This window comes from Herpailurus yagouaroundi, unplaced genomic scaffold (genome assembly GCF_014898765.1).
Source record: "Herpailurus yagouaroundi ecotype Mexico unplaced genomic scaffold, PumYag 182, whole genome shotgun sequence".
NCBI classification, from domain to species: Eukaryota; Metazoa; Chordata; class Mammalia; order Carnivora; family Felidae; genus Herpailurus; species Herpailurus yagouaroundi.
The window spans coordinates 20991631-21005228 of NW_024412413.1; the positions used below are offsets into that span (position 1 = coordinate 20991631).

The following is a 13598-nucleotide window of genomic DNA, read 5'->3' on the forward strand; positions in this document are numbered from 1 at the left end:
AGAGGGAGAGAGGGAGGGAAGGAGGGAGGGGGAGAGAGAGGGGGAGAAGGAGGGAGGGAGGGGGAGGGAGAGGGAGAGGGAGAGGGAGAGAGAGAGAGAGAGAGAGAAAGAAAGAGAGAGAGAAAGAGAGAGAGAGAGAGAGAGAGAGAGAGAGAGAGAGAGAATGAGCAGGGGAGGGACAGAGAGAGGGAGACACAGAATCCAAAGCAGGCTCCAGGCTCTGAGCTGTCAGCACAGAGCCCGACACAGGGATCGAACTCACAAACTGTGAGATCATGACCTGAGCCAAAGTTGGATGCCTAACCAAATGAGCCACCCAGGTGCCCCATGTAGTTTACAATTTAAATAAATTACTTTCATGTACATTTTAGCAATTTAATATTTCAAAAACTTTGATATAATTTATCATTTATAAATATATTGTATTATATTATATTACATAATATATATTCTATGTTATATCATTTATAAATATATTTATCATTTCTTCTTTGTATACAAGAAAATTTTGGCTCTGAGAGATTGAGGAAATAGTCTCAAATCACACAGCCTGGCCAGGTCTCAAACATACCAGGCTGCCCAACCCAAATGGTGTTTTTGTGCAGACAAGATGCATCCTGGGTCTGCCAGCACAGCCCCAGCTGATTTTCAGGCCCCTATCCATTCAGCAGGCAAATATTCTCAATTATTTGAGATTGCCCTGCAAATTTTAACTTAAATACCATGCTCTGTGCACCATCACTGTATCAGACTGCCTTAAAAAAAATAAAGCTAATTAAAAAGTAGAAAATGCTTGGATGTGTTTCTATGTGAGTTGGGTAGGTTGTGGGTAATGATAACATATGAAATAACAGAAAATATGGATGGTGAAATTATCTTTTAAAAACTTTTATATTATACTCCTAAATTGGGAAAAAAAGAGGTCTAGTATCAGAAGTAGACAGAATGCTCAACAGGTGAAACTTCTCTTTACCAATAAAGGGGATGGCCAATCACCTGTGGGTTGCAGATGGGGCGAAGGAAGGGAATGAAGATGCATATCAGGATGGTGGTATATGCACTGATGCGGTGTCAATGCAAAAAGGTTTTACACTTAAGACCCAATCTATATAGTATTATAAGCTTCAGTGTTTCTACTTCCTTTTCTTATGACTGATATTGAAACTTACTAGATGTATTGTTTTGCTTTTTTCTTCTCATGATGGAAAATTATGCCTTTTTAGAAAATATCAAAAATGGAATACAATACCTAAAGTATACAAATATTTTCCCCAAAAAATTATATTCAATGTCTGAGCAGTCTTAGCTACCCTGTAGTTAGGAGTTTGTTGTGTTCAAGGTATCTACCCAAACTCATTATACGCTCATGAAAGCAAGGATTCCGTATTTTTCCTGTAGAGTAAAATTCTTCCATTAATAACACCCTCTATTCCAATTTTTTAAAAATTAAAAGAGAAGCAAAAGGAATTTGGTAAAGCAATAAATCCAATTTCAAAACAAGATCTGTATGTAAATAGAGTGTAAATGGTGGACTTACTCTTATAAAGAGTATCTTATCCCCAAGTCGGTACCGTCCTTCAGATAGGTACTCAATAGAAAATCGGTGGGAACAACTACAAGGAGGGTCTTCAGCAATATGTTTAACCTAAGATTAAAAATAAACAAAATTTAGTGCTTGTGACAAAAAATATTTTATTTAAGATTAAAATGCAAGGTTATTTGATAAGAAAATCAAACTCAAAGATAAGAATTTAAAGACAGTTGAGCCATTTATCTCTCCTTTACCTGTTGACATATATTGGGATATGTTTGTTTTTTGTTTTTTTTTAAGTAGCCTCTATACCCAACCTGAGGCTTGAACTCATGATACCAAGATCAAGAGTCACATGGTCTACCAACTGAGCCAGCCAGGCGCCCTGACAACTGTTGAGATTAGACATTAACTAATCTAATAAAAGCTGGCAGTGACAGTCTTTTTTTTTTTTAAAGTAGACTCCACACCCAACGTGGGGCTCGAACTTAGGACCCTGAAATCAAGAGTCACATATTCTACTGACTGAGCCACCCCCAGCTGCCCCAGTGATGAAGTCCTGAGTCTCTCTCTCCCCCTCCCACCCTACCTCTTTCCCTCCCCCTCACTCTCTCTCTGCCCAAGTGCAATCAGGATCCTAGTGCTTTCACTGACCACTGGAGAAGTTCTAAAAATGTGTACAACAGTGAAGTCAATTCAAAACACATTACAACACATTAGGAAATACATGAATTCATTTTTAAGCTTGAATTGTTTTATGCCCTTGATTAATATATCTTTGTCAAATCAAAGACAGGCCACTCAGATAAAGCTTGAGTAGGAATTCTCCCTTGTTCCTTAACACCATGCTAACAGTGGAGGGAAATATCTAGATTCTTCCAAAGTTACTGTTTGAAATAAGTAGAGGCATATTTATATCTATTCACCCAAACAAGGTGAAATTCTAAAGAATTCAATTCAAGAGGCATTTTTTCTAAAAGTGCTCACTTTGTTTCAATAGTCTGCTAAGGAGATGAGAGTTGGAAAGAAATCCCTACCTCTATCCCTCAAGGAGCTTACAGATTTTTACCTGCAGTAAACATCTAAAAAATTACAAAAACTGGAATATAAAAAGAAATTCAGGAATTTTATATTTAAAATGTGGACATTGTAATAAATTGATTAAAAATTAAAATATTTGTTAAGATATGTTTGATTGAAAAAAAGTTGCATATCAGCCACCATGGAAAATAGTTTGTTTTCCTAAAATTACATTTTTGAAAAAGCAAGGCCATGAATATTTTTCTCAATTACTTGTCACACACAGCATATCTAAACAAACTCATTTAATTGAACTTAGGCATGACGTTAAACCAAAATCTCTTCAGATATGCCCAATTTAGCTGAGCACTAATAGAAATGTATGATTGTCTTCATTATCCACCCAACGTGAATAGCCACAGGTGGATTCACCAGGGCCTGATCAGAAGGGTCCAGAATTTATCTCCCTACATAATTCATTTAACAAAATAATATGATCATAAATAGAACTTATTTTCATAAGCCATTCAATTAAGTTTATCTTGTTCATAGCCTGGTATATGTGCACATGTGCACACACATAGTACATGCATAAGATGGCTAAAAATAAAGTAAGTATGGGTAAAGAATTTACCATTATTAGAACCATTTACACATTAGTTAACCAAAGTAATCTAAAAGGAGGTATTTTTTTAGTCACTACTTTCTATCCATAAATGTTTCATAGGCATACAGAATTATAGTTGAATGCAGCACTCTAAATAATGAATCAGATGATAATTGTTCCTTATTTTAAACCTGACCCCAAGATTTCTATAGACCCCATATGTATAGGTGAACACTGAATGTATTCAAGTAGCACATATATATTTGGAGAAATGTGTTCCTTTTTAGTTTTCACAAGAATGTGAACATGAAAAGTCACTACTTTCTTGAAAATATCCAAATACCACTTGCATTCAGCAGTAAAGATTAGCGTTGATCCACAATCTAAATAAAGGGGTAAGCTTAAAAGAAATGAGCTATGGGTAAGAAGTGTTCTCTTCTGATTTCATCTATTGCATAATTAACATTAAAACACTAAAGGACGGGGCGCCTGGGTGGCTCCATCGGTTAATGTCCAACTTCGGCTCAGGTCATGCTCTCACGGTTTATGAATTCGAGCCCCGCGTTGGGCTCTGTGCTACAAGCTCAGAGCCTGGAGCCTGCTTCAGATTCTATGTCTCCCCCTTCTCTGCCTCTCCCTCGCTCGTGCTCTGTCTCTCTCTGTCTCTCAATAATAAACAAACGTTAAAAAAAATTTTTTTAAGTAAAATAAAAAAATAAACCACTAAAGGAAACAGCTAATGAAATTAAAATAATTTAAAAAGGTACTACTCTACTATCGATTATGTACTTTTCACAAATATTTTTCTTATTGCTATATAGTCTTCCAAAGGATCACATACAATGATTATTCTGTTAAGATAATGATTCTAATTCACCTACCCATTGACCTATTTGAGAATATTTACATTGCTTCCAATTTCTCACCATTATAAATAAACACAATAAATACTTTCATGCATTCTACTTTTTTATTCCCCTTCAATTACAACAAAAAGGAAAGAGAGACACTTTTGTGGTTCTTGATATCCATTTGTCAACTTGTTTTTCAAAAGTTTACATCATTTTCCATCACAAGTAGCAATCCCTAAGTATAGTTTTACCAGAATTTACCAGCACCAGATTTCATAATTTTAAAAAATTTTACTAATGAGGCAAATTGTGTGTCTTAATTCCTTGATTATCAGCAAGTTTCAACACTGTATTTTTCTCTTGTGTGAACAACAATCTTTGCCCATTTACCTTCTGGAAATGTTTTTCTTATCAAACTGTGCATGATAGGGAAATTAACACAACGTACTTCCTATTTAGTAAAAAAATATTTTGGGGCACCTGGGTGGCTCAGTTGGTTAAGCATCCAATTCTTGGTTTCGGCTCAGGTCATAATCTCACAATTTGTGAGATCAAGCCCTGCATTTGGCTCAGTGCTAACAGCACCAGAGCCTGCTTGGGATTCTGTCTGTCTGTCTCTCTTTCTCATTCTCTCTCTCAAAATAAATAAACATTTTTTAAAACTTTACCAATGTTTTCTTCTTTATCATTATTTTAAATTATATGAAATGGAAAATGTTTTACTTTTTACCTACTACATTATCACTGTGTAACATACTGACATTGGCAGTCATCAGATAAATCAATAATATCATGTAGGTAAATATATTTTGGCCTGGTAAAGAGTATTCAGGTTGACATTTTCTTAATCTGTCTTGCAAGGATATCCAAATGTCTTACTACAGACTTTTATTACATTAAACAAAACAATCAAAGCAACACTTTCTAAATGTTTATTAGTAATGACTTATTATTTCTTTTTTTAAAAAATTTTTTAATGTTTATGTATTTTTGAGAGAGACAGAGTGTGAACGGGGTGGGGCAGAGAGAGGCGGAGACACAGAATCCAAAGCAGGCTCCAGGCTCTGAGCTGCCAGCACAGACCCAGATATGGGGCTCAAACTCACAAACTGTGAGATCATGACCTGAGCTGAAGTCAGATGCTTAACCGACTGAGCCACCCAGGCGCCCCTTATTCGTTATTTCTTAAATAATTGTGTACATTAAGCACTTTCATAAATGCTACAGTCTGAAAAAGACCATAATTCTAAGCAACAGTGGAAGCAGAAAGAAATGTTTGCTACTCAGTTCACCTCCATCATTTACTAGACTACAGTCATTGCAGAAGACCCAGCCTGAGCAACTGCAATTCTAACTTCTACATGATGACGAACAGGTCAAGTTAAAAGGCTTTCCAGTTGAGACCCCTTATCTAAAAGTCTGCATATATTCTGTCAGGGCAACATTCACAAAAACCCCATCAATTTGCTCCCACAGCTTTTCCTCCTATATTCTTCAAGTATCACTATACCTTTACATAGAAACCTTGGAAATCACCCTAGTTTTTCTCCCTCATCAGAATCAGGATTCCTTCAATTCTACCTCTAAATATGTCCTATAATTGTTCATTCTGGTTCACCTTCACTACTGCTGCTTGAGTTTAGGTTCTCATCATCTTACATCTGGATTATTACAATAAAACCAATATAATCTCTACATGACCATGAGAGTAATCCTCATAATTTGCAAATCATATTAGAATAGTAACATGTTTTAAACAAGAATTAATACATTCTTTGGCCTACAGTACCCTTCATGGTGGATTCCAGCCTATTTGCCTCTCCACTTCTCAACTACACATCCATCCCTTATCTTAAACAAGAAACAACAAATTACCTTTAACAGATAGTGCCCTAAACTCACCAGGGAATGGAAATTAGTACTGGTGTATGTTCTGAATAAGAAACATTTTCTTTTAAATGGAACATCACCTGTGGCAAACTATGAGACTTTGACATATCATAGTTGAGAGAGAAAATAGAGTGATTACTTACAGCTTCATGCAGTTCTTCATGCTGACAGCATGATTTCGGAATGCTAATGGAATCTTCAGGCCCAGAAGTATTAAGTAAGGTCTCTTCCAGTTCAATTTCTTTCTCAAGTTTTACTAATACTGGCGGCTCAATCCCGTATCTGGAAACCAATTAGGAGATCTCATTATTCAAGAAAAGTCTGACCCAAACACTTCCCTGCATATCATGATAGGTTATGTTTTATTTTTAAAGTGAAGTCCTTATGATTCTCTTCTACCAGTTGTTTCACTGGAATATCTGGAAATGCTTTTTAATGTTACATGGACTGCCAAAAATTTAAGATATAATCACATCATACTATATATTTGTACTACTGGATGCTCCCAAATTTCAACTGGGATCCCAAAAGTCAGTCACCTTTAAAGTCAGCTCGAGAGTTAGGGTGACTGGGTGGCTCAGTCAGTTAAAGTCAGCTCGAGAGTAAAGATGGGGCTGAGCCAGGTATGGAGGACACCAAGCCTCCACCTTCTTATCAGACCCTCTTTGTGTCCAGAGGATTTGCCTTGCCTTGAAGTGCTAAGAGTTTTACATGCTCTTACCCTATTCTTAGTCTAAAAACTCTAAGTAACTACTTTTACAGCTTAATATTAAATGAAGGTAAAGTATATGGGTGAGCAGATGTTGACACATGACACAGCTCACACAAATAGAACAAAGTTAATATAAAAAAAAAGGAAGAAGAAGAATAAATAAGAGATTAAGGTATTTCAATCAAAAATTCTTTTCTTTTAGGGATGCCTGGTGGTTCAGTCAGTTAAGCATCCAACTCTTGATTTGGGCTCGGGTCATGATCTCACAGCTCAGGAGTTCGAGCCCCACATTGGGCTATGTGCTGACAGCATGGAGCCTTCTTGGGATTCTCTCTTTCCTTTGCTCTCTGCTCTTTCCCCACTCTTTCTCTCTCTTTCAAGATAAATAAATAAACATTTTTTTTAAAAAGTATTTTCTTTTATTTATAGAAAATAGTGTTCTATCTAAAATAAAGTAGTTTTTAAAAAGTTTGTAACATTGAAGTTCTGAAATAATGGGAATGCATACCTTGACACAATTCGACCAATTTCTAGAAGACAAAGATACACCTGTCTTGGGTCTTTGTGCAAAACTGTGAGAAAATAAGACCACATATTTTAAAGGGTAAAATTAAATAGGGAAATGTATTTCTGGCATGGAAGAGGTAAAAGAAAAGAATAATGAAGACACTAGGTTTACTTGTATGGAGATTTAGAAAAGACATTTTTATTTTCTCTACATATTATCATCTTCCATAAATTTTTAGAAAACTGGCTAACAAGAAGAAGATGAAAACTTACCATGTACCCAAATTTGTAGCATTTTAGGTCTAAACACCTAAGATCTTAGTAACATTAAGTTATTATATTTCAGATCTCTCAATAAGAGATATTAAGAGATATATCACTTCAATTTTATTCTAAACTCTCTTTAGCTTAGGACTATGTGTTAATGACCTTCTCAAACTTTTTCAAAAACAGAAAAGAAGGAGCACTTCCTAACTCATTCTATGAGGTCAATATTACCCTGATACCAAAGTCAAATATATCACAAGAAAACTAAAGACCAGTATCTTTTACGAATATAGATACAAAAATCTTCAATGCAATCCTGACAAACTAAATCCTGGAGCAAGTGGAATTTATCCCAAGAATGCAAAGTTGGTTGAACATATGAAAATCAACCAATATAATGCACCATATTAATAAAATAAAAGAAACACACAATTATCTCAGTAGTCACAGAAAAAGAATTTGACAAAACCCAAAACCCTTTACTTGAGAAGAATTAGAAGAAGGAGGAGGAGGAGAAGAAAAGACTCAACAAACTAGGAATAGAAGGAAACTTTATAAATCTGAAAATGTACATCTTTGAAAAATCCATAGTTAACATCATTCTTAATGGTAAAAGACTTAGAATCTTCCTCCTAAGAATAGGGAGAAGATGAGGATGTCCACACTCTCCTCTTCTATTTGGAATTGTACTGGAGGTTCTAGGCAGGGCATGTAGGCAAGAAAAACAAATAAAAGGCATCCATATGGGAAAGGAAGAAGAAAAACTATCTGTATTCACAGATGACATTGTCCTTTGCATCTAAAATCCCTAAGGAATTTATTTAAAAAAAAAAAAAAAAAGGCAAACAAGCAGGTTCAGCAAAGTTGCAGGATACAAGATGAGTATACAAAAATCATTTCACTTTACACACTAGAAATAAACAATCTGAAAATGTAATTTAAAAATAATTCAGTTTGAGGGGCGCCTGGGTGGCGCAGTCGGATAAGCGTCTGACTTCAACCAGGTCACGATCTCGCGGTCCGTGAGTTCGAGCCCCGCGTCAGGCTCTGGGCGGATGGCTCAGAGCCTGGAGCCTGTTTCCGATTCTGTGTCTCCCTCTCTCTCTGCCCCTCCCCCGTTCATGCTCTGTCTCTCTCTGTCCCAAAAATAAATAAACGTTGAAAAAAAATTAAAAAAAAAAATAATAATTCAGTTTGCAATGCTTCAAGAAGAATAAAGTACTTAGGAATAAACTTAATCAAAGAATTGTATGACTGAAAAGTACAAAATATTGTTGAAAGAAGATACAAATAAATGGAAAGACATCCTGTGTTCATGGATTGGAAGACATAATACTGTTAAGATGACAATACTCTCCAAAACTGACCTACAGATTCAATGCAATCCCTATCAAAATTCCAATAGCCTTTTTTAAAGAAATGGATAAGCTGATAAAATTCACATAGAATTGTAAGACAGAATAGCCAAAATAAAAACAAAGTTGGAAGACTCACATTTCCCAATTTCAAAACTTACTACAAAGCTACAGTTAAGCAAGACAATGTGTTACTGGCATAAGGATAGACATATAGACCAGTGGAATGGAACTGAATGTCCAGAAATAAATCCAGACATTTATGTTCAATTGATTTTTAAAAACAGTGGCAAGACAACACAATAAGGAAAAGAACAGTTTTTTCAACAAATGGTGCTAGCACAAGTGGATGTCTACATGCAAAAGAATGAATTTCGACTCTTACTTCACAACATATACAAAAGATAACTCAAAATGGATCAAAGACCTAAAGATAAAGGCTAAAACTATAAAACTCTTAGAAGGAATAAGAGGTGAAAATCTGTGTGGCCCTGGATTAGGCCATAGTATTTTAAATATGACACCAAAAGCACAAGTAATCAAAGAAAAGATAAACTGAACTTAATCAAAATAAAAACTTTCATGAATCAAAGGACACTATCAAGACAGTGAAAGGCAACCCAAAGACTGGGTGAAAATATTTGCAAATCATGTATTTGATAAGGGCCTATTATTCAGAATAAATAAAGAACTCTTACAAGGCAACCAAAAAAGATAAAAGACCCCCCCCAAAAAAAAGCAAAAGATTTGAATAAAGATTTCTCCAAAGAAGACAAATAAAAGGTCAATACGCCATGAAAAGATGGCCAATATCATTGGTCATTAAGGAAATGCGAATCAGAACCATAATAAGCCGCTGCTTCACATCTCCACTAGGATAGTCATAAAAAACAAATAAATAACAAGATATGAAGGTGTGTTTCACCAGTGGGAATGTAAAATGGTGCAGTCACTGTGAAAAGTTTGGTAGTTCCTCAAAAAGATAAACATAGAATTACTATGTGATTCAACAATTCCACTTTTGGTATATCCCTGAGAGAATTAAAAACATACATTCACTCAAAAACTTGCATACAAATATACATAGCAGCATTATTCATAATGACCAAAAAGAAAAAACAATCAAAATGTCTATCAGATGATAATGTATTTTAAACAATGCAGTATATCCACACATAGAATATCATTCAGCCACAAAAAGGAATGAAGTACTGTTGAATGCTACAACATAAATGAAACATGTTAAATGAAAAAAAACCCAGACACAAAAAGCCACATATGTATGGTTCTATTTATACAAAATGTCCACAATATGCAAATCGATAGAGAAAGAAAGTAGATTAGTGGTTGCCAGAAGATGAGGGTAGGCAGTAATTGGGACTACTTGTTAATAGCTATGAGTTTTCTTTTGTGAATGATGGAAATGTTCTGGAATTAATTAGTGGTGAGTGTTGCATCACACAGTGAATGTACTAAAAACCAGTTAAGTGTAAATTTTGAAATGAAGAACTTTATGTTACATGAAGTACATATCAATTTTTTTAAATGCTATCAACAAAACCTATTATGCTTAAAATGGTTAAGATGCTAAGTTTTGTTCTGTATACTTTAGCACATTAGAAAATTTTGTTTGATTTTTTTTTAAAGGAACCCAAATGTTAACCTAATGGTTCAAAGATCCTTAATGAAAAACAAAGTCAGAGAAACAAAAACCCTGACCATTAGAACTCAGCTAAATGCACCAATACGGTAGTTGTGGATCATCTACCTTTCTTTTCTTGTCCTTAGAGTTAAAAACATTAGGAAACTTCTGAACCCTAACAGAATAATGGTATATGTGATGAATAATATGCATACTGACTTCCCCAATGGAAATGGCAATTGTTCTTGGATTTATGAATATTATCTATTATATAACCCAAGCACAAAGTATACTCTTCCAAAGCAATAGCAAGGCCTTATTTTAATTTAAAATTCATACCAAAAGGAATTTGTCCTGCAATTTTTATTAAACTTGTTTCTCTAAACACTTAAGTACCTTAAAATAGCATGTTTGCTTTTTTAATTGTTTTCCCTAGCAAAATGTAAAAAATTAAGAGTCTTATCTCTGAAACTTTTAGAAAGTAAAAACATTAGGTCATCAGTTCAATGCCTAGAAATGAATTAATGTTACTGGCAGTGCTTTATTTAGTCTTATACTGACCTTCAGGACAGTCAGAAGATGCCATCTACTTAGAATGAGAAACATACAATTTTATATCCTTTCAGAAACAAAAATTAGAAAGTAGAGACTTCAAAGCATGTCCTCTTCCCCTTGATCTCTACAAGCTGTATAGGACATTAAATCAACCTCATTGTCAATAACAATCAGCACACCTGGATTAAAGCAGGGTGAAAATGGGGGTAAAATAGTAACTCATTACATTTTTTTTTAATTGTACAGTGAATAGGAATATCCAGAGACATATCAAATGGGTAGCAGTGGGAGCAGCCTACCCTATGTGCAGGCAACAAGGGTGTGCACAGTGAGAGAATTTATTTTGTTCTTTTTTTAGTTTATTTTCTCAGTTTATGTTTGATATGAAACTATGAACAGATGGTTACCTAATAGCCTGAGTCTTTGCTTAAGGTAGTGGAACTAGTTACTCCTTTTTTTTTAAGTTCAGAGAATTTTAAAACAATAATAAAACCATCTAAAAATTGGTTTGTTTTTTATTATCACCGTGAACCAGCAATTCTAAACAATGTCAGCGATAAAATACTTGTCTCTACCAGGGCACATTACTACTCCCATGACCCCCGCCAACCCCTGGTACACTACTGTTCCTATCAAAACATTATCAATTCTATATGTGTATGTATATACATATACAAATGCTTTGAGGAAATATATACATATAGTAATCTAAAACTTAGGTATCTAAGATACCTAACACTTTAGTCCACACAAATGCTTCTACTAACTTAAAGTACATGAGACAATATGTCAGTAATTCTTCAGTAGAACATGACTTTTTAAAATGAATTGTCAAAAACATGAATCCACTTAGATAATCAATTTGTCAGCTACTGTGTATAAGGTAAATCTAAATACCACCATGAGCATAAACTATTTGGCCTTCTGTTATTTCTATAATTATTCAGTTAAAAAGAAATTACTAATAATTTAGACTTTGTAGAATAATTCTGAATGAAAAGATTCATTAGTAAAGGATTAGTCCAAAACCTTCCCTTGACCAACTCATTTAGGAAGTAAAATATTTCTACAGCATTCTAAATATATGAGATCTTTAACTATAAATGAAAAGCCTAATATATATGGTTTAGAATCTGATTCTCCAATTGTTTTACATATATTTAAAGTATAAATTTTTCTAAGAAAATGAGATATGGAATTTGAGTCCTTATTTGGGGGAAAAAAAATTAGATGTGAGGCATACAAAATTACCCTAATAAACATTAAACACAATGATAACAACAACACTTACCTAAACCTTCAGATTCAAAGAGGTAAGTCTCATCAACCCCAATGTGCCTACACCAGTGAAGGAAGTTTGCAGTATTGTCTCTAGCAAAGAATGAACCTGAGACAGCATCTTTCTTACAGGGCACTTTTCTCATTGGAAAATTCTGGAAAAGGTGAAAGAATAATTTCAAAAATGCAGATCAAAAGTATTTTTATTAGATATCCATTATGATATTACTAAGTAAATGTTTGATGTATTGAATGTCACTTAATAGTACACATTAGGAAGAAAAGATATTTTCAAAAATTATTTTATTTTACTTTAAATATATTTCAGAAGATGATTCCTAGAAAATCAATCTAGTCAAAACTAGCAGCAGGATTAAGCATCTCTAACCTCTTTCTTCTTAAAATGACACAACAGTCTTAATTAAAATAAAAAAAAATGACAGTATAATAATTCCAAAGCACATCTAAATGTCTCTCCATATGCAGGTAATTACAAACACAAAATTATTGCTATGTTAAAGGTTAATGTTACGTTAACTCAGTTTTGCTCATTTCCCTATTTGCGGAGTCATAAATATGGTTCTGAGTTTCTTAGAGAAACTGTCAAATAAGTAAGTAGTAACCCATTCTTAATTCAAGTTCTTTGAAAACTGATGGTGTAAGTTTTATAGAATCCTAATTCTTTGACTATCTGGACCAAGAATAGTTAGATAATCTTGCTAAGGCGGAGTGGTTTTAGTTCTGTTTTAAATTTTTACTTGAAAAAGCAATTTATGCATAAGATTTTTTTAAATGCAATAGGCACAATAGGGTATAAGTCTTTCTCCCAATTCTATCACTCAGTTCCTCTCTTTATCTAGAGATAACCACTATTACCAGTTCCTTATATACCCTTCCTGTTGCTGTATTTTCCAGAATTAAAACAGTCTTGTGCGTTTTTGTAATTGTCAACTGAAATCTTCTCACTCACATGTTAACAAGCATCGCTACGCACAGAGTATACATATCTACACCGACAGAATGCTACATAAACATGCTAGGCTGCAATATGATTTGTGTATGTGCACATACACACTTAACAGTAGGCTGTAGGCATCTTTTGGGGTGAAAAATAACAGATTAAAATAGTCATTTCTAATGAATGGATAATACATTCCACTCTGTTTAGGTACCATAATTAATTTTTTTTTTAAATTTTTTTTTCAACGTTTATTTATTTTGGGGACAGAGAGAGACAGAGCATGAACGGGGGAGGGGCAGAGAGAGAGGGAGACACAGAATTGGAAACAGGCTCCAGGCTCCGAGCCATCAGCCCAGAGCCTGACGCGGGGCTCGAACTCACAGACCGCGAGATCGTGACCTGGCTGAAGTCGGACGCTTAAC

General features: G+C 34.5%; 1 protein-coding gene across 2 annotated transcripts in view; it reads right to left on the reverse strand.

Moving 5' to 3' along the window:
• Positions 1–13598, reverse strand: part of GAS2L3 (growth arrest specific 2 like 3) — a 41912-nt gene that overhangs the window by 4665 nt on the left and 23649 nt on the right. For both annotated transcript variants that reach the window (XM_040491104.1, XM_040491105.1), the window contains exons 5-8: positions 12229–12370; positions 7120–7183; positions 6043–6181; positions 1538–1645 (exon numbers count right to left, since the gene is read on the reverse strand). In XM_040491104.1, the coding sequence (XP_040347038.1) occupies positions 1538–1645; positions 6043–6181; positions 7120–7183; positions 12229–12370 (453 nt within the window). The remainder of the gene's footprint in view (positions 1–1537; positions 1646–6042; positions 6182–7119; positions 7184–12228; positions 12371–13598) is intronic.